Source organism: Sorex fumeus, unplaced genomic scaffold (genome assembly GCF_029834395.1).
Source record: "Sorex fumeus unplaced genomic scaffold, SorFum_2.1 ptg000233l, whole genome shotgun sequence".
NCBI lineage: Eukaryota > Metazoa > Chordata > Mammalia > Eulipotyphla > Soricidae > Sorex > Sorex fumeus.
Window position 1 is genome coordinate 1,632,382 of NW_026606290.1, and position 27,158 is coordinate 1,659,539.

A 27,158-nucleotide genomic window follows, 5' to 3' on the forward strand; every position below is an offset into this window, starting at 1 on the left:
GCAAGGAGCAGCTCCCCACCTGGCATCAGACTTCAGTTTCAGGAAGCTCTTTTCCCCCAGCAGAACTTACAAACTGCTTTTTATCCCCAATTTTTTTTTTTTGCTTTTTGAGTCACACCTGGCAATGCACAGGGGTTACTCCTGGCGGTGCTCAGGAGACCATATGGGATGCTGGGAATCAAACCTGGGTTGGCCATGTGCAAGGCAAATGCCCTACCCACTGTGCTATCTCTCCTGCCCCACAAACTGCTTTTTGAGTGCTTCTCAGGCCCAGAGCTTTTGAGTCACCTCCTTAAGACCCATTCCAGACCCCAGGTGTGGCCTGCTCCTGTTCACAAAGCAGGAGCAAGATCCCTGCCCAGGCTGGCACCATTCCATGCACCTCCCAAGGGGGTTGGTGGGGCAACTGACAAGGATCCAGAGTCAAGCTGGTTGACCCAAAAAGCCCCCAGAATTTCTTACTCATTTTTCTTTTTATGTAGGAGTACTGCTATTTATTCAGCCACAGATTACTCATCTTTCTTACGCAGCGTATGCACACACAGGAAGGGACACACCTGGTGGAGCTCCAAGTTTACTCCTGGCCCTACACTAAGGGAACACTTTTAGGAGGGTAGGGGGCCCAAAAGTCAGCCGCCTGCAAAGCATCTTTACCCATTGTACTATCTCTGCCCTCCAATACATATTCATGTAAAATATTCCCCCCCTTTATTCTAAATCTGGAGATCCTTAACCATCTGCCATGCTGTCAAAACTGGGTGGGCTATGTTTAACCCCTTCCCCCAAAATTCCCACCTAGTTGGCCTTGTTTTGTGCTGACACCCTAATAGCAGTCTTACCCCATCCTTAAAATTCGCAATCCCCTGGGTGGGTGAATGGGAGGCATCTGGCTTTTGATTGCTTGGTGCGCTTGGGGACTTCTCTTTCCTCCAGCAATTCTCCGACCTTGTTTACAACTGGCTCTACTAGAGCCCCGACAGAAGGCTGTGTCTGGGCAACACAGAGCTTGTGCTGCCCAGCTGCTTTAAGGACTAATGCGAAACTTTGAGCTAGTCCCACAGGAGACCAAGGCAGATCCAGATCACCTATGTCCCATCCGTCAGGTTCTGCCACTGACCCCAGTAACAATAAAAGGCCATCTTCCCCAAAGAAATCACATGCAAAGGTTCGTTCTTCTGCAAATACTTTATTGAAGCATTTCTTGTGGTTCTTTAACTCTGGAAAAGAGAAACCCTCGTCAGTGAAAAGGCAGACCATCTCTCCTATCCCCCACCACCTACTCCTAGATACCCTGCAGGAAAGCAGGTTTCCCACCCAACAGGAACAGTGCCCCACTTACCGCTGGGCACTCCACCACGCCGCTGTTGATGTCATCGATGATGTCATGAGGGTGGCGGCCATCAACATTGCAGCCCACAGACTGTGCTGTGCCCAGAATCTCCTTAATGGTGCCTGTAATCAAGAAGCACATGCTGGGAACTGTCCCATTTCTCTCTAGAGCCCAGGCAACAAAGGAAACCCTTTCAAAGACCACCAACACTCTCCTCAGTCCCAAACTCGTTCCCTTATGTGCACTCTATGCAATCTTCCTTGGTCTTAACCTACAGACCAGGCCAGTTCAATGTTCCTCCTCTCATCTCAGCCCAGGGTCAAACTTGGCAGATGGTACCCAATTATGGCCCATTCTGTGAGCTCCTTACATGGGGAGAGGAGCACACACCCCCATCAATGAGTGGGGCCATGCAGGACTCTTACCGGAGAGCTCTCTGGCTAATGACCGGTGTCTCATCTGGCGGGCAATGTTGACGATCTCATCGAAAGTGATATTGCCGCTGTGTTTAACTGGGAAAGGAAACAGCAGTTTGCCCCAAGCCATGACCAGAACAGACCCCAGAGCACCCGGTTTTGGCTGTTCCCATGCCTTCGGCACAGAGTCATCCACATGGAGAACAACCCTGTTTCCTAAGCTGGGGTTTAGTCTCAGCTCACCACTGGATTGCACAAGCCAATATAGTGACAGGCGCAGTGGCGGGTGGCTGGGGCACTCTGCAAACATTGGACACTCCAGGACCCGAGAACGTATTAAGTGGCCGCGCCAGCTAAGGAAGTGGCCAGCAGAGCCCTGTGCCCCCCAACCCATACGGCCCCACAAAAGACCCAACAGCTGCTGGTCACTGGGAAGACACTCACTGTTTTTCTGCTTCTTTCTGTCTCGTGGTGGTTCCTTGAGGGCTTTGATGATGAGGGCTGAGGCTGAAGGCACCACCTCAATCTGCGGGAAATTCTCAAGTTAGTGAGCACAATGGCGCCCCCCCCAGCTGGGCCCCGCACTCACTTTCCAAACTGCAAACGAAACAAATGCCTCCCGCCAAGTACCTGGGCCTGCCGGTTCTGGATGGTCAGCTTCACTGTGATCCTCAAGCCCTTCCAATCTCCAGTGGCCTTGGCAATGTCGTCCCCGACTTTTTTAGGAGACTGTGGAGATAAAGATGTGGGATCACACGGTGTCCAGGGCGCCAACACCCCAGAACCTCCCGATCGGCACACAGGAAGTCGCCCCCTACACGTGTCCATGCCCGCACCCCCTAGACTGGTACCCGGGGCCACCCCTGCACACCTACGACTGATCACTGTAAAAGTGAGAGAAGACTGCCCCCTCCCCAGGCCCGACAGCTGCGCCCAGACCCGCGGAGACTTACCAGACCCAGGGGCCCGATCTTGGGGGCCAAGGCGGACGTGGCCCCGACTTCCCCACCGGTGCATCTCAGATAGACTGCAGGAAAAGCAGCATTAGAGCCTCGGCGCGGAGATCCCCCCAGTGAACCAGACTCCACCTCGGCCACGCCTTCGGAGCAACGGCGCTCCGCGGGAGACTGGGCAGGACCCCCACGCGCCCCGCTCCGATGCCCGAGCGGGGCAGAAGCCCTGGGGGCGCCGGCCCACCCCGGGCGGGGGGCAACAGCGCCGGGCAGCCCAGCGTGGGGACAAGCCTTACCCTAAAGCATCCGCGGCAAGGCCGCCCCGGGTGGTCCGGTCCTCCCTCCCCATTTACACGCGGGGAGGAAGGCAGAGGCCAAAAAGTGCAGCGAGACTTTCCGCGGGCGCCCGCTGCGGGCCCGGAAGGCCGCCCGGAGGCCAAGGCGGTCCAAGGCCGCCGCGTGCCACGCCGCCCCCGCGACTTGCCGCGGGCCCGCCGGGCTGCGGGGCAGCGGGGAGGCTCCATCCCGCGGGCCCGCCACTGCCAGAGCACGCACCGACTTTGACTTCGTTGGGGTCGAACTTCGGCGGCATGGCGGAGGCGGTCGGTGTCGGATGAACCCGGATTCGGGACGACCGAAGGAAGTTGCACCTTGCCCACCTCCGAGCCGAAAGGCCGGAAGAGCGGCCGACCGCCCCGGATATAGGCGGGAAGGGAGCGGGTCTCGCGAGAACGGCCGTGGCTCCGCCCCCGCCCTCCCAGCGACGCCCTCGCCGCCATGTTTCTTGCTGGCAGGCTCCCGCGGCCGAAGGCTGGCATGCCCCCCGGCTGGTGAGCGGTGCCTGGAGGGGCCGGGAGCGGGGGTCGGGGCAGCCGGCCGGAGGAAGCCCACCCGACAGGGCCTCCCCCAGCCTCCCGACCTGCCTCCGAGTCTCCTCACCGCGAGGGTCTCTCCCCCCCCCCCGTGGGCGGCGCCCCGCCCCAGCGCCCCGCCCCGCCCCGCCCCGCCCCTGAGGGGTCCGCGCCCCCCTCCCGGCGCAGGTGTCCAGCCCGCGGGGAGCGGTTCGGGTCTCGGACCAGTTCCTGCCCGAACCGAGCCCAGTCATCCGAGGCTCTGCGCTTCGCCGGCGTCCCGAGGAGCTCCGCCTGGGTCCATGACCGAGCCCAGGTGACCGGCCGGCCTTCGGGTCCCGCTGCCCATCCACAGAGCCAGGTGGGGCCCCCTCCCCCTCCCGGCCCGGGGAGGATGGGTGTGGCTCCCCCCTAAAAAACAAACAAACAAATCCGAGAGACTCGGGAGCCGGGATGGATGTCTGGGAACCGCTGCGGAAACGCTGATGAGGGCAGGGGGGTCCTTGGGCGAGATGCTTGGGGGGTCAAGGCAAGATGCAAGATGCAAGGAGGGGTGGGCGCCGGCGGGGTTCGGACCTGTCCCCGTCCCTGCCGGCAGGTGGGGTGACTGACTAAGGGGTCTGAGCCATGACTGGAGGGGTCTGAGCCAGCCGCCGCTGCAGACCCACCGCACGGGCACGGGCAGGGGCAGACCTGTGATCCCGCGCCGTCCCCAGCAGTGGGTGTCTGTGTCATCACCCACCTGATGCTGTCAGAGCCCCCGAGTGACGTTTGTTTGCCAGCCGTGCGGTGCTCTATTCTCTGGGCAGGTCCCGAGCCCAGAGAATCCCCGAGTCCTCTATGCCCAGGTGTGGTAGTGTAGCATTTGCACAGGGGAGGAAACTGAGGCAGAGCGAGACTGAGCAGCCAGGAGCCAGTTACCCTCAGGCACAGCTCGGAGGCTGACGTCATCGGGGTACCAGGGTGTGGCACCGTCCACAGGATCAGAAGACCTCCTGGAGGCGGCACTGTAGACGGGTTTCTGCTGCATTCAGCTGCAGCTCTCAGTGTTGTGACCACCGGATCGGTGAAAACTCCAGGGTCACTTTCATCCACATCAACAGAACTTTGATGTGGGGAGAAGCAAACAGGTTAATAGTGAGAGTCGGGGTGCCCGAGGATTGCTCTGGATTCTTCCCTAACTCAGATCGCTTGGGCTACGGTGTCGGGGGACCCCACCCTCACCCTGGGTCGTGGCTGGGTGTCATCTGCTGAGCCTGCTCTGGTCTGAGGACTCAGAGAGGTCTCCAGGTCACGCACCCCCATCTAGCATGGAGGAGAGTTACGAAAGGGGGTGGCGTCAGGCTGTCACAGTGGGTCTGTTGCCGTGAGGGTGTACCTGTGGTGATGTCCTTCACCTGCACACCACTGCTTCCTGCTCAGTCAGCAAGGAGCAAAGTGCGTTGATCCCTACTATTGTGGGGCTCAGGACCCCAGTGATGGCCACGGGGCCCCTGTCCCTGCCTTCAGGGGACCAGCTGCCCTGAGACCCCGGGGGCCCTGACTGTCCTCTGCCCTGGGGTCCAGAGACGCGCCCGGACCAGCAGGATGCCTCTCTTCTTCCGCAAGCGGAAGCCCAGCGAGGAGGCACGGAAACGCCTGGAATACCAGATGTGTCTGGTGAGGGACCCCATTGCGCTCCCTCCCCTCTGCCTCCCCGCGCACCCCCACAGGGAATCCAGATGCTCAGGGTACGCTCTGGCCCGGGGGCTCGTCACCTTGTCGGTGCCTGGTCCTTCTCCCTTCCCTGCTGGACCTCAAGTCCTGAGAAAGCAGGGACACTTGGCCACCGCCCTAGCGACCAGATATGACATAGGCTCCTGCACCCCTTAGCGCTTTGCTGTATCTGTGCCTGTTTGTCCGCTCTGCAAAGATTCTCGAACACTTTTCTCTTCTTTCATCATTTTATCCTCAGGCCAAAGAAGCGGGGGCCGATGACATTCTCGACATCTCCAAGTGTGAGCTCTCGGAGGTAAACTGAGCCAGAGATGGAGTGGGTGTTCCTCCTGGCCTTTCCTGGGGCCAGAGGCCACCAGACCACGTCCCAGTGCTGGGGTGTGAGGGGTGCTCCGTGCTGGGAAGCAGACCAGGGCCTCACCATGCACTCTGTCCTTGGCCTCTTTCTTTCCCGAGAGAATTGTCATGGTCTTTTAGAAAGCTCCCGACCGGGTCTCTGAGAGTCAGCATAGAAAATGTGCCCAGAGATTCCGGGGACGCTGGGAAAGTCAGGAGCTCCCAGCCCCTGCAGAGCAACTGTCTGTCTCTTGCTAGGGGACTCCTGGGGCATCGGAAGGGTGGGTGCCTGGTGCCTCTCCCCCAGGCTCAGAGTTGCTCTTGCGACAGCCCCCCACCCCCTTAAAAGCCCCAGCCCAGTGGAGGGAGCCACTGACCATGCTCTGTCTCATCCTAGATTCCATTTGGAGCCTTTGCGACATGCAAGGTTCTGCAGAAGAAGGTGAGCTGGGGGCTGCGTGTTCCGAGGCGGGTGTGTTGCTTGTCTGCCCGTAGCCAATATGGGACAGCTTCTGGGCACTGTGACCCCTGGTCGGAGGCACCCCCTGCCCTCTGGTCTTCACCCTTTCAGTCCGCAGATTAGGAGAGTAGGTTTCACTTCATACTGCCTGCAGGATTTTTTCCAGCCTCTGTTAGTCTCATCCTATCATTAAATATGGTCCAAGTTCCCCTCCCACCTAGGTAAGTCTCATCCAGTCATTGAAGAAGACTGAGTTCCCCTCCCACCGAAGTTAGTCTCATCCAATCATTGATGAAGACAGTCCAAGTTCTCCTCCCACTGAGGTTTGTCGCATCCAATCATTGAAGACAGAGTTCTCCCACCAAGATTTTGTAAAAAAAAAAAAATGAATGGACAGGGAGGTGGACACATAGATGCTCTGAGTATGATCCCTGCTGTCCAGAGAAGCTGAGTAACCTCTGTTCAGAATGACAAAACAGCTCTCCAAGCCTTGCCCAGGGTCATCCCTGGACACAGAGCCAGGATTAATCTCTGAGTACCGCTAGGTGTGGCCCAGAATTCTGCACCCCCTCCCCCAAAAAAAAGAATGAACTGCATGAGTTTGCAGCTTCAAATGCAGATTGGAGTATGCTAAATGGATTCTCTAAATGAGAGGTTCCACAGATTTACATGACCCTTTTCAAAAGCAAACATTACATGCCCAAAATCCACCTTCCTTACGTAAACCAACAGAGGCACCCTACCCCGATTGCACCCAAAGGGGCTGGAGCAATAGCACAGCAGGTAGGGCGTTTGCCTTGCATGCAGCCAACCCGGGTTTGATTCCCAGCATCCCATAGGGTCCCCTGAGCACCGCCAGGAGTAATTCCTGAGCGCAGAGCCAGGAGTAACCCCTGTGCATTGCCAGGTGTGACCCAAAAAGCCGACTGCACCCAAAGCTACTGCTACCATCCCTGGCTTGCTCTAGCACCCTGAGGAGGGGCCGTTGCCCACTCTGGGAAAAACAGATCTAAATCCAGTAGAAAAGCAGCAGTTGTGCGTTTCCCGACTGGACCCAACCAGGCAACATCCGGCCTCATACAAAACAACAGGCATGGCCAGCCCTGGACTGAGAGCTTTTGGTCAGAGCGTGGGAATCCTGGGAGGATGGGCATCAGTTCTGGAACCCCCAGCCCTTCAGGCCCTCAGGTCTCCTGAGCACTGGGGTGTGCCTGAGCGGGTAGCGGAAGGACAGTGGACAAGGCTGGCCAGGCGCCGCGCTCAGCATCCCACCTGCTGCCCTTCAGACTCACTGTCCCGGGTGAACCTTCTCCACACAGGTGCTGATTGTCCACACGAATCACCTCAGCGCTCTGCTCCCGAAATCCTGCAGCCTCCTGAGCCTCGTAACCATCAAGGTACGACCCAAGGGCTCCCCAGCCCCCAGCCCCCTCACGTCTCTGTGCCCGTAGGTGCCAAGTGGCCAAATATAGCATGTCGGACTTGGTTTCTTGTTGCCCTCTGCGTGCAGTAGGAAGTGGGGATCTCCACAAGAACCAACCACAGACCCTGCCCGAGGGGAACAGGGGAGGTCACACAGCAGAGGAATTATCAGAGGCTCATGGGCCCAGACCAGAAGGAACAAGGTCACACCAGCCCCTCGTGATCTGAAGGACCTCCCAGCCCAGCTCCCCAAGAACAGACAGGAGCTGTTCTCGTATTATATCCGAGGTGGGACCCAGAGTATCCCCTTGAACCTGAGCTGGGAGAAGAGATTGGCAGCAAATGGTACCCCCAAGGGAGGGGGTAGTTTTTGTCTCTTTGGTTGTGTTTTGGGAGGAGGGGGTTGTTGTTGTTGTTTTGGGGTCAAACTTGGCAGTTCTCAGGGTCTACTCCTGGCTTGGTGCTCAGGGATCACTCCTGGTGGGCTTGGGGGACCATGTGGTGCCCTGGACTGAATCCAGTTCAGCCACGTGCAAGGCAAGCCCCTTACCCCACTATATTATCACTCCAGATCCAGGATTTTTTTTTTTAATGTGAAACTGTGGAGGGCGAAAGACTCAGGGGCTGGAGCATAGGCTTTGCTTGCTGGAGACCTGGGTTTGATCCTTGGCACCAGGTGATCCCACCAGCACCACTGGAAGCTAGCCTTGAGCACTGAGCAGGGAGCAACCCCTGAGTTCCATCAGGTGTGGCCCCAGATCCAATAGAGAGTGAAGAGTCATTATGTTTGTTTGTTTTGGGCCACCCCTAGAGATACTCAGGGCTTACTCCTGGCTCAGGAGTTCAGGGAATCACTGGTTCAGGGAATCACTCCTGGCCATGCTCGGGAGACCATATGGGATGCCAGGGTTCGAACCCAGGTCAGCCATATGCAAGGCAAATGCCCTCCCCACTGTACTATCACCCCGACTCCTGCAAAGTGGATAGTCTTAGTAATTCTTTAGATCCAATTGTTTCATTATCAAGTTTTTCTTCACACTCCCCCTTCTTTTGTTTTGTTTTGTTTTGTTTTGATTTGGGGCTCCACCTAGCGGTGCTCAGGGGATTGAACCATGCAGTGCCGGGATTGGGACTGGACCCTTGGCTTCCACATTCACTCCCGCCTTTGGGACCATCTCCCAACCCCATCCCCGCCTTCTTGACTCCCTCCCCCAGCCCCCCAGGTAACTTTGGTTGTTGTTATTAGTGTCTGCCGACCTTTCTTTTCTTCCTCCTGTCTGTTCTTCAGTTTGATATCCTTATTTGCACTCGGAGGCAAACTCCAGTTCTGCCTTTTCCTTCTGACTGACTTCGCTTCACACGGCTCCCTCAGACTCCTCCCATTTTCCTGTGAATGGCAAAATGCTCCTCTTTGCTCTAGCTGAAGAGCCTTCCAGCGGGTGTTATACCTTGCGGTATTTGTCCAGGATCTGCCAACGGGCACTTCCGTGGCTTCCATAGCTCAGCTATTATAAGTAACACTGAAGCTATTATAAGTAACATTGGGATGTTAGTAACTGTTTATGTCGGTGTTTTAATATTCTTTGGATAGAGGCCCAAATGTGGGGTGTCAGAATAATAGGATACCTCTATCCTTTTTATTTCATTTAAAAAAAAATTTGGGGGGAGACCACATGCAGTGGTGCTAATGTCTTCCTCTTGTGCACTCACAGATCATTCCTGGGGGGCCTGGGGAACCATTTGGAGTACCGGGGATCGAACCTAGATTGACCAGGTGCAAAGCAAGCACCTTACCCGCTCTATTATCTTTTATTTATTTTTTTTGGAGGGGACATATGTGGTTCTGCCCTCAGGGATCACTCCTGGAGGAACTCAGGACCATATAGGGTGCTGGGGATTGAACCTGGGACAGCCCTATGCAAGGCAAGTGCCCTAACTGCTATACTGTCTCTCCGGCCCCTCTGCTATGCTACTTTTCCAGCTCCAAGATAGCTCTATCTTTATTTGCCCTGAATCCCAAACTCCATATGATACCTCAGGCCTACCAAGAGTGATCCCTGAGCACAGAGCAATACCAGGTGTGACCCCAAACAAACAAAAAAGATAGCTCTATCTTTAGCTTCAGGAAATTCTATAATGTTTTTTTCAAAATGGATAAATCAGTATATATTCCCAACATGCTTTGTTTTTGTACTCAGAAAAATTACATTAACTAGTACATCAGAGGGATGGAGTGATAGCACAGCGGTAGGGCGTTTGCCTTGTGTGCAGCCAGCTGGCTGAGCCAGGTTCGATTCCTCTGCCCCTCTCAGATAGCCTGGCAAGCTACCGAGAGTATTCAGTATGCCAGACACAGTAACAAGAAGTCTCACAATGGAGACGTTACTGGGCCCGCTCGAGCAAATCGACGATCAACGGGAGGACAGTACATCAGAAAGATAGTACAGGGGTCAAGACACTTGCCTTCAAATACATGGTCCTCCAGACATTGTCCAGGGTCACTCCTGGCCACAGAGGCAGGAATTCCCCTGAGCACCACAAGGTGTGACCCACAAATGTACTTTTGCTTTGGGGACCATACCTGGTTGCTTTTAGATCTGTGCTCAGTGGTCACTCCCTGTGGAATTTGGGATCATGTGGTGCTTAGGATACAAAGCAGGAACCTTATTCAGTGAGCTATCTCTCTGGCCTTAAGATATATTTTTATACTTTGAAATTCATATGAATAGGGGCTGGAGAGATAGCACAGCGGGTAGGGTGTTCGCCTTGCACACGGCCGACCCGCGTTCGATTCCCAGCATCCCATATGGTCCCCTGAGCACCGCCAGGAGTGACTCCTGAGTGCAGAGCCAGGAGTGACCCCCTGTGCATCGCTGGGTGTGACCCAAAAAGCAAAAAATATATAATAAAATAAATAAAGCGTGCAAGGCAAATGCTTTTAAAAAAATTCATATGAATTTACATATATGTTGAACTAGCTCTTTGGCCCTAAGATATATTTTTAAACTTTGAAATCCATATGAATCTATATATATATATATATATATATATATATATATATGTGCACCCTATGCATCTTTTTGGCTTGCTGTTGTTAGCTAAAGTACTAGCAAACACAGTTAAGCAAAATAAAGCCTGCTCCTGAGAAGCATTGTCAGTGTATATCATCTGGGGCCAGAGCCATAATACAGCGGTACAGAGCGATAGTACTTGCCAACTCTGGTTCGATCTCTAACACCCCATTTGGTTCCCCCTCCCTTCCAGGAGTAATTCCTGAGCACAGAGCCAGGAGTCAGCCCTGAGAACTGGACGTGACCCAAAAACATGTACATAGATTTGATAGTCTGTACGAACATTTATACTATGTGGAATGTTTCTTTTGAGAACCTGCATTATCTATATGTCCTGTTTTTTGTTGTTGTTGTTGTTTTTTGTTTGTTTTTGTTTTTTTGCTTTTTGGGTCACACCCAGTGACGCTCAGGGATTACTCCCAGCTCTGCTGCACTCAGGAATTACTCCTGGCAGTGCTTAGGGGACCATATGGGATGCTGGGATTCGAACTCGGGTCAGCCGCGTGCAAGGCAAACGCCCTACCCGCTGTGCTATTGCTCCAACCCCTACATGTCCTGTTTTAAAACTGACGATTTTACTCCACTGTACAAATAGCTTTTTGAGAAGTACAAGGATGAAATGATATAGTCATTTGGAAAAGGAAGTAAGATGGAGTGATCCATTGCCTGCTAAAGGGGGTGAACCAGTGTGGCAGGGTCGAGCCTCGGGAGCCTGAGACCCCAGGCTGGGCAAGAGTGGGTGAGTGGCAGTGGCTAAACTTGTCTTTCCCCCAGGTCCTGGACCTTCATGACAACCAGCTGACAGTCCTTCCTGAAGATCTAGGGCAGCTGACGGCCCTCCAGGTAGACCTGGGGAAATAAAGTCCCCTCCGCTGTCCCAGTGGGACACCATTGCCCCAGTTCTCTCCTCATGGATGGACTGAGGAATTAGCTGGTTTCAGGAGAGGACCCTGAAATCCAGAGGGGTGACTGTGGTTGCTGGCACCACTTAAGGTCACAGTGGACACTTCGTTAAGATCTTTGGGGACGTGGGGCTGGAGCAATAGCACAGTGGGTAGGGTGTTTGCCTTGCACGTGGCTGACCTGAGTTCGATTCCCAGCAACTCATATGGTCCCCTGAGCACCGCCAGGGGTAATTCCTGAGTGCAGAGCCAGGAGTAACCCCTGTGCATCGCCGGGTGTGACTGAAAAAGCAAAATAAAGAAATAAAATTAAATTAAAAAAATTCTGGGGACACTCTCATATACATATATGTGTGTATATATTTATATAAAAGTATAGGTATATAAGAAGTATATGCATATAAAAATATATTCATTTTTATTCACACATATGTGTGTGTGTGTGTGTGTGAATACCCAGCAGTGCTCAGGGCTTGATCCTAGCTCTGCACTCAGGGATCACTCCAGCTTGGGGGACTCTTTGGGGTGCTGAGAGTCAAAACTGGGTTAGCCATGTACAAGGCTAACTCCTTACCCCTATTAGCTCTCTAGACGGGTTAGAGAGATCGTACAGTGACAGAATGTTGGGTTTTTGTTTTTCATTTTTTGACTTGTGTGTCATTTTAGGGGCCACACCTGGCAGTCCTCTGCCCAGTGGTGCTCAGGATGCTGTGTGGGGCTGGGGGTGGACACAGGGCCTTGCACGTGCTGGGCATATGAGCCCCTGAGCCCCAGCCCCAGCCCTTCCCCTTGAATATTTTCACAGAGCTGCTGTTTTCACTGTTTTGGTCTCTTGCTTACTGGACTATTGGCCCATAATGATCCTTTGGCTCACCAATTATTTCTCTTTCCCATTACTCTTATGGTTGCTTGGCTTCCTGTCATGTCTGGTTTTTATTTTTATTTTTTTTTGGTTTGGGGGCCACCCCCAGTGGTGCTCAGGGCTAGCTCCTGGCTCTGCACTCAGGGATCGTCCTTGGCAGGGCTTGCGGGACCCTCTGCAGTGCCCAGGGTTGAACTTGAGTTGGTCGCCTGCACCTGGCCCATTGTTCCGGCTCTCCCATTTTTTTTTTTTGGCTTTTTGGGTCACGCCCGGCGATGCACAGGGGTTACTCCTGGCTCTGAACTCAGGAGTTACTCCTGGCGGTGCTCAGGTTACCATATGGGATGCTGGGAATCGAACCCGAGTCAGCTATGTGCAAGGCAAATGCCCTACCCACTGTGCTATTGCCCCAGCCCCGGAACATTTGACTCTTTCATTTTTTTTTCTTTTTTTTTCTTTTTGGGTCACACCCGGCGATGCTCAGGGGTTACTCTGGCTCGTGCACTCAGGAATTACTCCTGGCGATGCTCAGGGGACCATATGGGATGCTGGGAATTGAACCCGGGTTGACCGCGTGCAAGGCAGACGCCCTCCCCGCTGTGCTATCGCTCCAGTCCCCCCCCCCCCCCCGCCATGTTTGTTTTTAACGGCCCCTGTGCACGTCCTGCAGCCCTGTGTGCTGGCTGGTCACAGCACTGTGTGTGGCCTTTGAGTGCCTTCACTTCGGTTCCCATTCCAGCACCTTTTCCTTTCATGCAGCTTGACTTCCTCCTCTAAATCTCCATGCCTAGAACATGCTCCTGCCTCACCGGACACACGCAGGACCTCAGTGTCCCCCTCTCCCACCCTTCCTGACCGTTTTCGGAAGTGCTCAGTGCTCAGTGCTCCATGCAGTGGTGGGCCCTCAGGAGACCTGCCCCCGTGCTCTCACTTGGCCCTCCCGGCCACTTGAAGTCACCACCCCCAGCCTTTGCCCCTCTTTCCCTGCTTGTCCCCAGATCTTGCCAGGAGGAGAGAAAGGGTCATGTGGCCCCTAACAGTGGTGTCTGTGGGGGTCTCATGTCATCTCGCCACTTTCTCAGGTCTTAAACGTGGAAAGGAACCAACTGACGTCACTCCCACGCTCCACTGGGCGCCTGGCCCAGCTCCAGACGCTCAATGTGAAAGGTAGGAGTCCGGCTGCACGACCTGGGTCCGCTCTGGGCTGTGCCAGCTGGCAGCCACAGAGCCCAACTGCGTGTGAAGTTTGGGCACGAGGGCAGCTGTCGCCAAGGTGTCATTTGCAAATGGGACAGTCGGGCCTCCGAGACACAGAGAGAACTTGCTTCAGGTCTCAAAGTGCGACAGAGACCAGGCCGAGACTCAGGGCCCCCCCAGAGTCCCTGTGCCCCGACCCCTCTCATCTAAGCTGTCCTATGCAGAGACCCCCGCCGTGGCCCGCGTGTTGTTCGCGGCTGCACTTCCACGGAGGCCCATAGGCGGCTGGTTCTCCCCCACCAGGCAGCCGGGTGGGGACCTCAGCGCTGGGTGGGTGAGTGGGGGGGTGGGAGCTTGAGCCCCCTCACTAGAACATCGGGCTCTCCCAGACCCCTGCGGGTGGCCAGAGCAAAGCACCCCCACGCCGCGTCCTGTGGGGGCCAGGCAGGGAGCTGGCTGAGGGCCCGGGTGTTGAGTGGCGCCCTTGGCATGTCCACAGGCAACAAGCTTCAGGAGCTGCCCGACACCCTGGGGGAGCTTCGCAGCCTTCGGACCCTGGATGTCAGCGAGAACCCGCTGCAGAGGCTGCCGCAGGTGCTGGCACACGTCCGTACCCTGGAGGTGAGCAGGCGCCAACCCGGCCACTGTCACCATCACCCAAAAATCTCGTTTCCTCTGAGCCATTGAGAGCTGGGCCCGGGAGGGTGGGGCAATCGCTCTAGAGCAACGGTTCCTCGGAGAGCTCGGGGTGGCCACGGGAGTGGACCAGGCAGGAGGGTCCCACGATTCAAGGCCCAGAGCTTGAATCCGGTAGCCTCCCTGCCCTCAGTGTGGTGCTCGGCACCGAGGGTCTGATGCAGGTGAGATTGGGCTGAGGGAGGGCAGGGAACGCTTCCGGTGTGCTGGGCACTTCCAGAATGCTGGACTGAGGGAGGACAGGGAACACTTCCTGGGTGACAGGCTTAGGGCAGGCAAGCACGTCCTGAGACTGGTAGATTGCCAGTCTCTACCACCAGGATCCCCAGCGGTGCCCAGCACCGGCAAACCCTTTGCTGACGTCACTGGGCCGGGGAGTGCAGTCACGTCTGCCTGGAGGCCTCTCCTGGTGCCACGAGACTCCTCCCCATGCGTCCACAGAGTCCTCCCTCCACGCGGTAAGATTCATTTCATCATTTGAGAGAGAAAAAAAACAACAACACCTCTCGGAGATTCATGGGACAGGGGAGACAGTGAGACAGTGGGCTTAGCCACCATGCCGGGGGTGTTCTTGTGTCACGGCCGGTAGTGAGGGTCCCTGTGTGCCTGGCAGACCCTGAGCCTCGACGCCGCGAGCATGGTCTACCCGCCGCCGGAGGTGTGCAGTGCTGGCACCGCGGCTGTCCAGCAGTTCCTCTGCAAAGGTAAAGTGGAGAGGAACTTGACCTCTAACCTCGCCCTCCCACCACCCCCTCACCTCCCCCCCACCCCACCATGAGCACCTCAGGTCCTGACCCCAACCTGCCCCTCCTGGCCATGCCATGCTGGGGACTGAGACAGATGGCCCACAGCGTCGGCTGCTCTGGGTATCGGGAGAAAGAGGCAGCTGGGGCCTTGGGGACACCCCCTGTGGCTCCGACTCTGGGTCTGCAAATGCAGCTCAGCCCAGAGATGTCTGAGGGATGACCGGGGAGAGAGGAGGATGCACCGGACAGAGGCGGGTACAAGAAGGGCCCGAGACCAGGGCCAGGAAGCCTGATGAAGAGAGGCTGAATGCACGGGAGTTCCTGGTTAGACCAGGACGTGCCAGGAAGTGCCTAGATGTGCCAGGGAGACCCCCGCGAGAGCCTGGTGCGCCAGAGTCCCAGAGCAGAAGGAAGAGAGACCGATGAGGTGGAGGGAGTGCGGGCCAGCTCTGGGGAGCCATTTGATCACAGCTGCTTCTTACGAGGACCCTGAGCTGAGGACAGGAGAAAGGACTATAGTAGTGACCTTGGGTGGGCGTCACTGAGAGTCCCTGCACTTCAGCGGGGTGGGGTATGGGAGGGCAGGAGCAGAAGGCTTGGGGTGCCGGGAGGGAGACCAGTGGCATCGCCTCTCAGGCCCCGCCGTCTTCTTGCGAGCTCCTCATCACCGCAGGGACTTCAGCAGGAGCCTCGTGATGTGTGAGGGGGTGACCTGACTAGCACAGGTGTCCACGAAGCGTCGGGGAAGGAGATGGAGGGTCTTTCTGGCAGGATCCGTGGGGGGAGGAAGGAGCGGGAGAGAACATCTGGGCATCATGAAGAGAAGCCTGATGGGATCTGCCAGGGGCACCCAGATGGCCCGAAGGACCTGGGAGACGCAAGTCCTTCAGTCTGGGGTGGCGGGAGGGAGACCAGAGGCATCGCCCCTCAGGCCCCGCCATCTTCTTGCGAGTCCCCAGCACCTCTAGGACCTCAGCACGAACCTCGACTCCAGGTGAGGCAGTTCAGTACCAGGAAGAGCGTGGAACATGCCACTGCCACAACTCGACTTCAGTGGCAGTTCAGTCAGCAAAGGGAGTTTGAGTCCAAACCCTCCCCCCTCACTACAGTGATGGCGGTGAAGCCTCCCGTTCCAGGAACCAAGCAGACACTGTGAGCCAGGAGCTCTCACGCCCGGCCGCTGGAGTGTCGACAAAGCCACTTTGGAGAAACCATCGTCAGTACTGGCCGCAGTGTCTGTGCTACGGTTTATTCTCAGGAGAAAGGCTGCAGCACCCTCTGCAGAGCCCAGACTGGAGGCGCCGCAGACGTCATCAGCAGTAGAGTGATCCGTAAAAGGTTTTAGACTCAGCCAGGTCCTGACACCAGAAAGGAGCACCCAGCCCGAGCCTCATGGGCCAGAGCACCCGGTGGCAGTGAGCTCTACCTGGAGATTGTCTGTGCGCATCTGAGTGTGCGCTGTACACTGGAAAGTCCGAGGGCAGAGACCACACAGAGGGTCAGTCACTCACCTTGCAAGCGGCCAGCCTGGGTTCTTTTTTATGTTTTTTCTGTATTGAATCACCGTGAGAACAGTTACAAAGCTTTCAGGTTTAAGTCAGAGTCATACAATGATCAAACACCCATCCCTTCACCAGTGCACATGTTCCACCACCAAGAACCCCAGAGTACCTCCCCCTGTCCCACACCTCCCCCTGCCTATGTCTACCTGGGTTCTATCTCTGGCACCTCACAGGGTCCCCTGAACTGCCAGAGTCACCCCTGAGCACTGAGCCAAGAGTCATCCCTGAGCACTGAGCCAGGAGTCATCCCTGAGCACAGCCAAGTATGGGGAAGGAAGGAAGGCCAGCAGGACAAAAGGGAGGGAGGGGACTGAAAAATCATCACTGTCCCGCTTCATCTGACAGCTGGACACGCCGTAGCACTGTAGCACTGTCCTCCCGTTGTTCATCGATTTGCTCGAGCGGGGCCAGTAACGTCTCCATCGTGAGACTTGCTGTTACTGTATTTGGCATATTGAATACATCATGGGTAGCTTGCCAGGCTCTGCCATGTGGGCGAGATACTCTCGGTAGCTTGCCGGGCTCTCCAAGAGGGACGGAGGAATCAAACTCAGGTTGGCCAGGTTGGCCACGCCGTACATCCATCAAATTAGTCTTGGGGCTTGCAGTGAATCCAGTGCACCACCTGGCCGAGATGAGGCTAGACCACACCCTTCGTTCTCCTCAAAACACTCCACCTTGAGGGGCTGGAGGTACAGTACAGTGAGGCGCCTCCCTTGTACGCGGCTGACTGGCTTCATTTACCTCGTACTCCCTATAGTCCCCCGTGCGTCACCAGGAGTGATTCCTGACCACAGAGCCAGGAGTAAGCCTGAGCATAGCTGATCGTGCCCCGAAACCATTCACTATTACTATCACTATCACCCCGTTGTTCATCTATCTGCTCAAGCAGGCCCAGTAACGTCTCCATTTGTCCCTGTCACGTGCTAGTGTAGCCTGATGGCATATTGGGGACTCTTTCAGGGTCAGGGGAATGAGGACCATCATTGTTACTGTTTTTGGCATATCACGTACGCCGCGGATAGCTTGCAAGGCTCTGCCGTGGGGGCAGGATACTCTTGGTAGCTTGCCGGGCTCTCCGAGAGGGATGGAGGCTTTTGTTTTTTTGTTTTGTTTTGTTTGTTTTTTTGCTTTTTGGGTCACACCCGGCGATGTTCAGGGGTTACTCCTGGCTTTGTACTCAGGAATCACTCCTGGTGGTGCTCAGGGGACCATATGGGATGCTGGGAATTGAACCTGGGTCAGCTACGTGCAAGGCAAACGCCCTACCCGCTCTGCTATTGCTCCAGCCCAGGATGGAGGCTTTTGGGGCAGCCTCTAATCACCTTTACAGGTGTTCCCAGTCAGGCATATATGCGGGAGTGATACTCTCAGTAGCCTGCCAAGTTCTCTGAGAGCAAGAACTAGAGAATAAGAGGTTATTCCTAAAACCATTAAAAAAAAAAAAAGGTGACTTAGGCTACATGTAAGTCTGCAAAAGACCTCAGGAAAGAAAGAGCAGGTAGAGCAGCTGCATAGCTTACCAGTAATCTCACTCCTGGCTCTGCACTCAGGAATCACTCCTGTGGTGCTCAGGGGACCCTGTGGGATGCCAGGGATCGAACCCAGGTCAGCCGTGTGCAAAGCAAGCACCATATCCAACTGGACTATCTCTCCGGCCCCCTGAATCTTTCCATTTCTGTTTAACGGGTCGGCCTGTATGTGTATGTGGGGGTTTTGGGTTTTTGACTCTTTTGGAAACCTAGAAAAGAAAACCCACAGAATATCTCCCGCAGTGTGACCCTGCACTCACTCCTCTCACACGAGTGGTCCTGGTGGGGGGCACCAGGATGTGCCTTGGGGGCAGAGCATGTTGTGTATGAGGCCCTGGGTTTGACCCCGGATGTCACACCAGCTGGTGCTGAAGAACACGACAGCTCTTGGCCTTCTCGTCACTCATCTCCCGTGGCTTTGTGTGTCATGGTGGGTGTGCGGTTCACAGGGAGCCCCTGACTGTGGTACCTTCCTGTGGACAGGAAGGCTGCGTCCGGAATCCCCCCGTCCGCAACTTTTACCCCAGGTGGCATGTCACTCTGGGGCCCCCTGTAGAGGTTCCCCTGGTTTACACATACTAAGAAGTACCTGGAAGGGCCTTTGTTGTTATTGTTGTTGTTGGAGACACTCCTGGTAGTGCTCGGGACCATACGGGGATCAAACCCATGTCAGCCATGTGCCAGGCAAACACCCTCCCCGCTGTACCATCTCTCCGGCCCCTGGAAGGTTCTTTCTTGCCCCTCTCCAGCTACCTTTGGCCTGGCTAATACTAATCGTTCTCTTAAAAGTCTGTCAACGTGGGGGCTGAAGATATGGGACACTGAGTAGGGTGCTTGCCTTGCACCCGGCCAAACCATGTTTATCCCCAGCACTACGTAGGGTCCCCAGAGCCCACCAGGAATGATCCCTGAGCACAGAGCCGGGACTCAGCTCTGAGCACTACTGGATTTGGCTCCCCAAAACAATAAACAGCCATGAAAAAGCCTGTTAGTCTGACAGACAAGTGAACCTATGAGAACTTGAATGTCATTTCCTGGGTTGTATGTGTATATATATATATATATATATATATATATATACATATTTGGGGAGGGAGCACATCTGGTGGTGCTCAGAGCTTACTCCTGGCTCTGTGCTCAGGGGTCACTCTTGGAGGGACTTGCGGGACCATATGGGTGCCAGGGATCAAACCCAAATCGGCTCTGTGCAAGGCAAGCGCCCTAACCACTGTACCACCGTTGTGGGCCCTGACTATCTTTTATGTATGTGCTATTCGAACTGTTTTAGTTTAGTCTTGTCTTGGGGCCACATCCACTGACACCCAGGAGCTCTTCTGTCTCTGTGCCCAGTGACCCCTGACTATGCTCAGGGGACCCTTATGTGGACCCTAAGATTTGAACCAAGGTCTGTGGAATGTGAGGCAAGCATTACTATTTCTTATGAATTGCCTATTAATGGGCTGGAGCGATATAGCACAGCGGTAGGGCGTTTGCCTTGTGCGCAGCCAGCCCAGCCGAGCCGGGTTCGATTCCTCCGCCCCTCTTGGAGAGCCCAGCAAGCTACCAAAGAGTATCTCGCCCGCACAGCAAAGCCTGGCAAGCTCCCCGTGACGTATTCGATATGCCAAACACAGTAACAACAAGTCTCATGATGGAGACGTTATTGGGCCTGCTCGAGCAAATTGATGAACAACGGGAGGACAGTGCTACTCTGCCTATTAATATTTTGGGTGGGGAGCAAACTGACTCCATAAAAGCCTACAACTTCTCTTCCTTGCAAAGAAACCAGCATCAAGGTGAAAAAGTTCCCACCTGGGAGAAGAAAATTGCGATGTCTCTGACCGATCCGAGGCTGCAAAGTGCAATACGTAAAGAGTGTCTCAGATCTGCCAGAAAAAGGCTGACGGTGGAGGGGGGACAGGGCCTGACCCCTTTCCCACTGCACAGGAGGAAGCTCTGCATGCTCAGAGAGGGCAGATGTCTTCCCTGAGGTCACACAGGAGCTTTGGGGTGATGGTGAGTCTTGGACCCTGGCTGTTCCATCAACCTCGGACTTTTCCGGCACCTCATTCCCACCCAGAGCATAGAGAGCCGGGGTGCGCCCCTTACTCACATTCCTGGGCATGGAAGGGCCCGTCTCTGGCAGAGCGGAGCAGGGACCTGTGTTGGGGACTGGATGCGGGGGACAGGAGCCTGGACTCCTCCGCACTCCTCAGGCAGCCGAGTCCGTCTCTTGCAGAGTCGGGGCTGGACTACTACCCTCCTTCCCAGTACTTGCTGCCTGTCCTGGAGCAGGATGGAGCCGAGAACTCCAGGGACTCTCCCGATGGGCCCATGGCTAGGTTCTCCCAGGAGGAGCTTGAGTGGCAGGTAAGGCGCTTTCCGCATGCTCCTGTGTGTGTGTGTGTGTATGTGTGTGTGTGTGTGTGTGTGTGTGTGCGCGCGCGCGCACACGCACACACATGCAAGCATGTGTACATGCCTGCCATTTGGTATGTGTGTGTATGTGCCTGCTGTGTGTGTACATGTGTACGCGTGTATGTGCCTGCCATGTGGTGTGTGTGTGTGTGTGTGTGTGTGTGTGTGTACGCGCGCGCGCGAGCCTGCTCAGCGCACCCCAGAGAAACACCCCAGCAGGACAGTCCTGGAGGAACAGTCACTACAGCCCCCGTGTGGTGGGGAGTCAGGGAGCCCCCTCAGTCATTTTGGGGAGAGTCCCCTCTCTGAAGGGGGAGTGGCTGGCCTGGTCACCTCTTCGTGGAACCATGAGGACACAGGCCGAGCATGCTTTCGTTGTCTCCTGCCCAAGGGGATGTCAGGGAGTGGGGTGGGGGTGGGGGGTTGGGGGGTCTAGAGTAAGCTTTGATGGGGGGTAATGGCAGTTTTGGGATTTTTTTGTTTTGTTTTGTTTTTGCTTTTTTGGGTCACATCCAGCGATGTTTAGGGGTTATTCCTGGCTCTGCACTCAGGAATCACTCCTGGCGGTGCTCGGGGGACCCTATGGGATGCCAGGGATCGAACCCGTGTCGGCTACATGCAGGGCAAATGCCCTCCCCACTGTACTATCACTCTGGCCCACAATGACAGTTTTGGGGGATGACAGCACCCCGCATCTGCCTAGAGCTCCCACAGTCCTCCCCCACTCTCTGTGACTCAACTCTCTCGTCCTCCCCACCCGGACCCCCATTCTGGGTAATATTGGGGCAGCCAGAGCGGGGAGATGGGGTCAGCGAGAGCCCACTCTGACCTCTGCCCTCTGCCCCCAGAACAGGCTCTCGGACTACGAGAAGAGGAAGGTGAGGTCCCGTCTTCCCGCGCGCTCTCCGAAAGACCTCACTCCTGCTAAAAGATTTGAGGAGATGAGCTCTAAGGGGGCCCTACTGGAGGGCCAGGGAACCCTTGTCCTCTCTGTCCTTGCGCGGCCGTGGCGGAGGGGGATGGGAAGGGTTCCTCCATCCAACGTCTAGAGGACAGTGGGGGGACCCCCACCACCACGGGCCGATCCCCACCGTGGCGGCGCTGCCCATCAGTGCTTGCTCTGCGGTGGGGCGGGGCGGGGCGGGTGTTTGGCAGGTGGGCAGCGGGGCGGGGCGGGGCCCTGCAGTCACCGGGGGTCTCCGATGCTCCAGGAGCAGAAGACGCTGGAGAAGCTGGAGTTCGAGCGGCGCCTGGACCTTGGGCAGCGCCAGTTCACCCGGCTTCTGCAGCAGAGCCACAGCCAGAAGGACGAGATCCTGCAGACGGTCAAGGAGGTGTGTGGGAGCGGCCGATTGCAGAGGCCGTGGTGGGGGAGGGGAGCCCGGCCCTGCGCCCCTCTCACCCCACCCCTGCTGCCCGCCCAGGAGCAGTCGCGGCTGGAGCAGGGCCTGAGCGAGCGCCAGCGCTACCTGGACGCGGAGCGGCAGCGGCTGCAGGAGCAGCTGAAGCAGGCGGAGCTCGACATCGCCGGCCGGATCCAGGCCCTCCTGCAGGAGAACCAGAGGTCAGGCTCCTGGGTCCTCCTCGGAGGGCCCCCGCTCCTTCCCAGACCCTTCCTCGGGGCCCCGGGCGCTGGCACCCGCTTACAGAGCCGCGATGGGCTCACACATGTCTCATTCAGCACCTCTTGGCTCTCTGCGGCCGGCCCAAGGGGCCGGGCGGCCAGTTGGAATGTCCTCCTGCTTTTGTGCTTTTGTGCTTTGGGCTCCTGTACCCACCTTCGCTGAGACCCACCAACGCCCTGGGTCCCCGTGGAGAGACTCAAGAAACAGCCTTGGGGCTGGAGTGATAACAGAGCAGGTAGGGCGTTTGCCTTGCCGCGGCCGACCCCGGTTCTATTCTCAGCATCCCATATGGTCCCCCGAGCACTGCCAGGAGTAATTCCTGAGCGCATGATGATCCAGGAGTAACCCCTGTGCATCGCTGGGTGTGACCCAAAAAGCAAAAAAAAAAAAAACAACAACAAAAAAGGAAACAGCCTTAACACCCCCGAGTTCCCCCCCAGGGCTTCCTCTGCTCCCCCAGTCACGTGCTCCCAGCTGTGTAGCAATGACAGTGACACAGAGGCCCCCCCTGTCTCTGCTGGGCACTTCTTGGCTGGGGGTCGGGTCAGCTTCCAAGCAAGCTCAGTCCACTCCCCGCGGTAAGAGGCATTGGGCCTCACGGTTCAGTGCTAGGACCCAGTGACACGGTGCTGCTTGGTGGCCACGCATGGCTGGGGGCTGCCTGGGGCCGCCCCCGTGGGCTCTCACCTGGGCCCTGCTGGGTATGGCCTTTGTCCCGGGCACTGGAGGTCCATTTCCCGTTCACTCCCCCACACACTTGGGCCAGTGATTCCCGTTTCCCAGGCGACATAAGACCAGGAGAGATGGGGAACTGGCCTGAGGGCAGGGTGCTCCCACACTGAGGGCTCAGAGACCCCCTGCAGGGTTAGTTAGTTCTGTTGGGATCCAGCCTGCTGGCATGCCCAGCACTTCAACCTTTTCCTCTTTTCTCCACAGGCAGAAGAAAAGCTCTGAGATTCTGAAGTCACTGGAGAATGAAAGGTGGGTCTAGTGCTTCCTCCAGGGGTACGTGGGATTGGGCCGGGAGGGAGAGACTGAGCGGGGAGGTTTGCCTGGAGGCCGTAGGGAGCTGGACCCCCCTCCCAGGACGTTGAACTAGGAAGAACCGCTGCATCAGGTTCATTCCAACCGAAACACGATCCTGGGTAAAATTCAGCAGCATCTGGCATTAGGGGAGGGCTGGGGAGAGCACTCCGAGGGCTGGGGAACCCCGGGTCCCATCTCCAAACACTGTCGGGACTGACCCCTGAGCACTGAGCTGGCCATAACCCCAGCTACCACCCCCCCCAGAACTCAGAAGAAAGAAAGAAATGAAAAATCACAGTTCCAGAGAAAGAAAGATCTGGTTGGTAAGTCAGCAGGGTGAGACAGAGGGTCATAGGCGAGAAGAAGGGTCACGCCCACTTCGGTCCCGCGTGGCTTTTCCTTGCCCCACTCCCTGCGGGTGTGTCCTTGTGACAGCCCTTAGGTAGAGAGGACAAGCACCAGGACAGACGCCACACACCTGCTGGCTCTCTGGGTCCCAGAAGAGCTGCCTCATCCTGAGAGACCTTCTGTCCCCAAGGGTCCCCTTTCTAGGCCCCAGCTTACTCGGCAGCTCCAGTGAAGGGTCAGTGTGGTTGGTGGCAATATGGGGTACGCCCTGGCCGAGCTCCCGGTGTGCTGGGCTGGACCTGGCCCCGAGTCCTGAGCGCCTCTTGGCGCTCACGCCAGACATGCTTCTCCAGATGGTCTGAGCTTCTTGTCCCATTCACTCATTGGGGCACACTGCAGGGTCGAGCCTGGGCACTAGTAGGAGTGGGCTGGCCACTCCATGATGACATCACAGTTGTCATCACCTCCTGCGGGACCAGCCACTGTCGAAACTATTCCAGTGACCCTGTCCTGCAGGTGCCCTCACGTAGACTTAACACGCAGGCACATAGCCAAGGGCCCCGACCCGCAGGACTAGTCAATGTGAATAACCGGGAGAGGGTGCGCAGGTGGGAAGAAAGAGAGACAGAAGAACGGGAGCAAGACAAGACTCTGCTCAAGCTCCAAATTTATTTCTCCCAAGCTAGCTTTTTATGATTGATTACATGAGGAAGTCGTCAAGATGGGGAATTAACAAAGCATGCAGCTTTTCAGTGAATCAGGGTGTAAGCCCAAACAGCGGGCTCCTGGCAGTTATCTTGGGCATAGCTCAGAAACTTACACAATGTATTTTAACATTTTTCCAAGAAGAAGGTAAAGATAAAGGTAAAGGCCCTCCCATTGTTCATCGATTTTATCGAGCAGGCCCAGTAACGTCTCCATTGGAGACTTTGTTGTTACTGTGTTTGGCATATGGCATACGTCACGGGGAGCTTGCCAGGCTCTGCCGTGCAGGCGAGATACTCTCCCTAGCTTGCCAGGCTCTCCGAGAGGGGCGGAGGAATCGAACTCGGGTCGGCCATGTTGGCTGCGTGCAAGGCAAACGCCCTACCGCTGTGCTATCGCTCTAGCCCTGTGCTATCGCTTCAGCAGCACATACACTAAAATTGGAACAATACAGAGAAGATTCCAAGAAGAAATTAGTTCCTAAATTGCATGTCAAGCTGTACTGACCTTTTGGCTCCCGGCAGCCAAGGAAGTGCTGGAAGGACGTTTCGATGGGGCTGCCCAGTTGTCGTTCCTGTGGCATCTCCGCATCCTGGCTATCTGTGAGGGGCCTGTTTCTCCAGCCCCTCTGGGCCAGGGGAAGGCTGCGCTTGCTTTAGTTATACCCGAGAGTTAAGGCTCTTTGCAGACACTGAAGGAGCACTTGCATCACTGAACTGCCTGCTTGCCTTTTGTGCCCGTTTGTCCCAGAGAGGTTCATCTATGTAAAAAGCTAACTGCAAAGCTGAGGGCACATCAGGGAGTACTTCCTGAAGGTGGCGGTGCCCATTGGCTGGACTTCCTTGTTGGCAGTGTTTGTTTTGTTTTGTTTTTGCTGAGTGAATAAGGGGCCTTTTTTTTTTTCTAGAATAAGAATGGAACAGCTGATGGCCATAACCCAGGAGGAGACAGAGAACCTGCGGCGACGGGAGATTGCCTGTGAGTCTGCGGGGCATGGCGGGCAGGATGGGGGTCGGGAGAGCAGAGTGCGGCTGTCGGGGGATGAGTGGGCAGCCCTGTCTGGCTGTCATGCCCACACCTGGCAGTGCTCAGGGCTTACTCCTGGTTCTGCACTCAGGGCTCACTGCTGGTGGGGCTCAGGGCATCATATGGGGTTCCAGAGGTAAAACCAGGGTTGACCACATGCAAGGCAGATGCCCTCTGCACTATCACTCATCATACTAGCACGGAGCGTTTCTCCCATGAGGGCAGGGAACTAATGGCGGGCTCATGGCTGTTTGGTTTTGTTTTGGGGCCACACCTGACTGTGATCAGAGGTTACTCCTGGCCCTGTGCTCAGGGACCCCTCCTGGCAGGCTCAGGGACCAAATGGGGTGTGGGAGATCCAACTTAGGTCAGTCGCACGCAAGGCAAACGCCCTCCATGTGGTGCTGCCTCCCTGGCGCCACTTTTTTTCCTTAAACGGGGGCACACCCAGTGGCATGTGAAGGTCCCCATGATGCCGGGTCTCAGAAGGGCCTCACATATGCTAATATGTGTTCCCATCAGTTTCCTGTCTGTAAAGTGGGACAATCAGTGGTCAGCTCCCTGAGAGGGTCCCCTGGCTGGCACCCAGGAAATTTCATCAAGTATCATCCTGGGCGATTCTGTTATCAGGGTTGGGGCGCTGTGTGTCAGAGAGCTCATCTTCCTGTCATTGCCTGGAGGCAGCCCTGGGACCCCCTGCTGCCCACACTATTAGGGGAGGCCAGGGAGCAGCTCCTTGTCCTACATCAGCTGCTGGTTGGTACTTCCAGGGCGGCATCAGAGCGGGGTAGTTGGTACCCTTCATCCTTGCACCCCGGGCATTGGTCTCCTGTGCCAGCCCAGTGAGCGCCCTGGAAACTGTGGGCCGGGTCCCTGGGATCCGTTGTTTGTGAAGGAGAACCGTACTAGTCCCCCAGGAGGAGGTCGTCCCGGTTGGCTGACAGGGTCTGTGGTCTGCGGTCTGGGGTCACGGACTATCGCTTTTGTATGTTCAGACTTCTCAAGTTGAAACTTGAGCGTGTCTTTTCCAAACAAGCCGAGTGGGGCCCAGCGCCGTCCTCCCCCCGGGCGCTTCCCCCCCGTCACTGAAAGGGGCAGGGTTTGTTTCAGAATGCCATTCTCAACGGGTGGTTTCTTCTCGATGAGTTTAGGAGCCACAAGGAGGCCAGTGGCACGTGTTCTTGGTCTGGTCAGGCCGGCACGGGCCTGGGCAAGTGCAGATTGAAAGGCCCAGACTGAGGTTTGGCCCACGTGTCCCTCCATTCCCATCTCAGACACACAGCGCCAGCATCGCCTGGCCCGTGACTTCGAAAGAGGTGTTGTTTTCACAGTGAAAGTCTGGAAGCTGGCTGGAGCGATTGGACAGCAAGGGAGAGCGTTTGCCTTGCATGAGGCTGACCGGGGTTTGATCACAAGCACCCCATAAGGTCCCCTGAGCACTGCTAGGAGTAATTGCTGAGCACTGAGCCAGGAGTAATTCCTGAGCACCACAGTTGTGGTTCCCCTGAACCAACCCCACCCTGAAAAAAATTATATTTATATATATATATATATATATATATATATATATATATGGTGCTGGGGATGGAACCTTGGCCATGTGCAAGGCAAGTGCCCTGCCCTCTGTACTAGCTCTCCAGCTCCTCATTTTATTTTATTTTATTTTATTTTTATTTTTATTTTTTGAGCCACTCCCTGGCAGTGCTCAAGGTTAATCCTCACTCTGCACTCAAAAGCTACTCCTGGTGATGCTTGGGGGACCATATGGGATCTCAGGGATCAACCCAGGTCAGCCCTGTCAAAGGCAAACACCCTACCTGCTATACTATAGCCCCAGCCGCTCATTTTATTTATTTATTTTCTTTTTGGATCACACCCAGCAATGCTCAGGGGTTATTCCTGGCTCTGCACTCAGGAATTATTCCTGGCGGTGCTTGGGTGACCATATGGGATGCCGG

The 27,158-nt window shown here is 56.0% G+C and overlaps 2 protein-coding genes and 1 non-coding gene across 4 annotated transcripts in view; 1 reads left to right on the forward strand and 2 right to left on the reverse strand.

Annotated features, from left to right (window-relative positions):
- Positions 1-1,166: 1,166 nt before the first annotated feature.
- Positions 1,167-3,403, reverse strand: RPL12 (ribosomal protein L12). Its single transcript, XM_056108825.1, has 7 exons — positions 3,255-3,403; positions 2,700-2,773; positions 2,377-2,475; positions 2,191-2,272; positions 1,756-1,842; positions 1,340-1,452; positions 1,167-1,217 (listed from the first exon to the last, which is right to left on the reverse strand). The coding sequence occupies exons 1-7, from the start codon at positions 3,289-3,291 to the stop codon at positions 1,212-1,214; spliced, it is 498 nt and encodes a 165-aa protein (XP_055964800.1). The 5' UTR covers positions 3,292-3,403; the 3' UTR covers positions 1,167-1,211.
- Positions 1,908-2,033, reverse strand: LOC130018072 (small nucleolar RNA SNORA65). Its single transcript, XR_008791469.1, has one exon. It is a non-coding gene; the product is annotated as a small nucleolar RNA SNORA65 (small nucleolar RNA).
- A 1,667-nt stretch (positions 3,404-5,070) lies between the features above and the next one.
- Positions 5,071-27,158, forward strand: part of LRSAM1 (leucine rich repeat and sterile alpha motif containing 1) — a 33,969-nt gene continuing 11,881 nt past the window's right edge. For both annotated transcript variants that reach the window (XM_056108778.1, XM_056108780.1), the window contains exons 1-14: positions 5,071-5,209; positions 5,505-5,561; positions 6,000-6,044; positions 7,382-7,459; positions 11,330-11,398; positions 13,402-13,486; positions 14,016-14,137; positions 14,826-14,916; positions 20,292-20,422; positions 21,319-21,348; positions 21,682-21,804; positions 21,895-22,034; positions 23,032-23,076; positions 25,082-25,152. In XM_056108778.1, the coding sequence (XP_055964753.1) occupies positions 5,138-5,209; positions 5,505-5,561; positions 6,000-6,044; positions 7,382-7,459; positions 11,330-11,398; positions 13,402-13,486; positions 14,016-14,137; positions 14,826-14,916; positions 20,292-20,422; positions 21,319-21,348; positions 21,682-21,804; positions 21,895-22,034; positions 23,032-23,076; positions 25,082-25,152 (1,159 nt within the window). In that variant the 5' untranslated portion in view covers positions 5,071-5,137. The remainder of the gene's footprint in view (positions 5,210-5,504; positions 5,562-5,999; positions 6,045-7,381; positions 7,460-11,329; positions 11,399-13,401; positions 13,487-14,015; positions 14,138-14,825; positions 14,917-20,291; positions 20,423-21,318; positions 21,349-21,681; positions 21,805-21,894; positions 22,035-23,031; positions 23,077-25,081; positions 25,153-27,158) is intronic.

Bases quoted from the DNA above. Each gene is read 5' to 3' on its own strand.
- RPL12 (XM_056108825.1), bottom strand. From the start codon at position 3,291: ATGCCGCCGAAGTTCGACCCCAACGAAGTCAAAGTCG. The intron at 2,273-2,376 runs GTACTTGGCGGG...AATTTCCCGCAG, and splicing joins TCCAGAACCGGCAGGCCCAG to ATTGAGGTGGTGCCTTCAGC. The intron at 1,453-1,755 runs GTAAGAGTCCTG...TCTTGATTACAG, and splicing joins ATTAGCCAGAGAGCTCTCCG to GCACCATTAAGGAGATTCTG.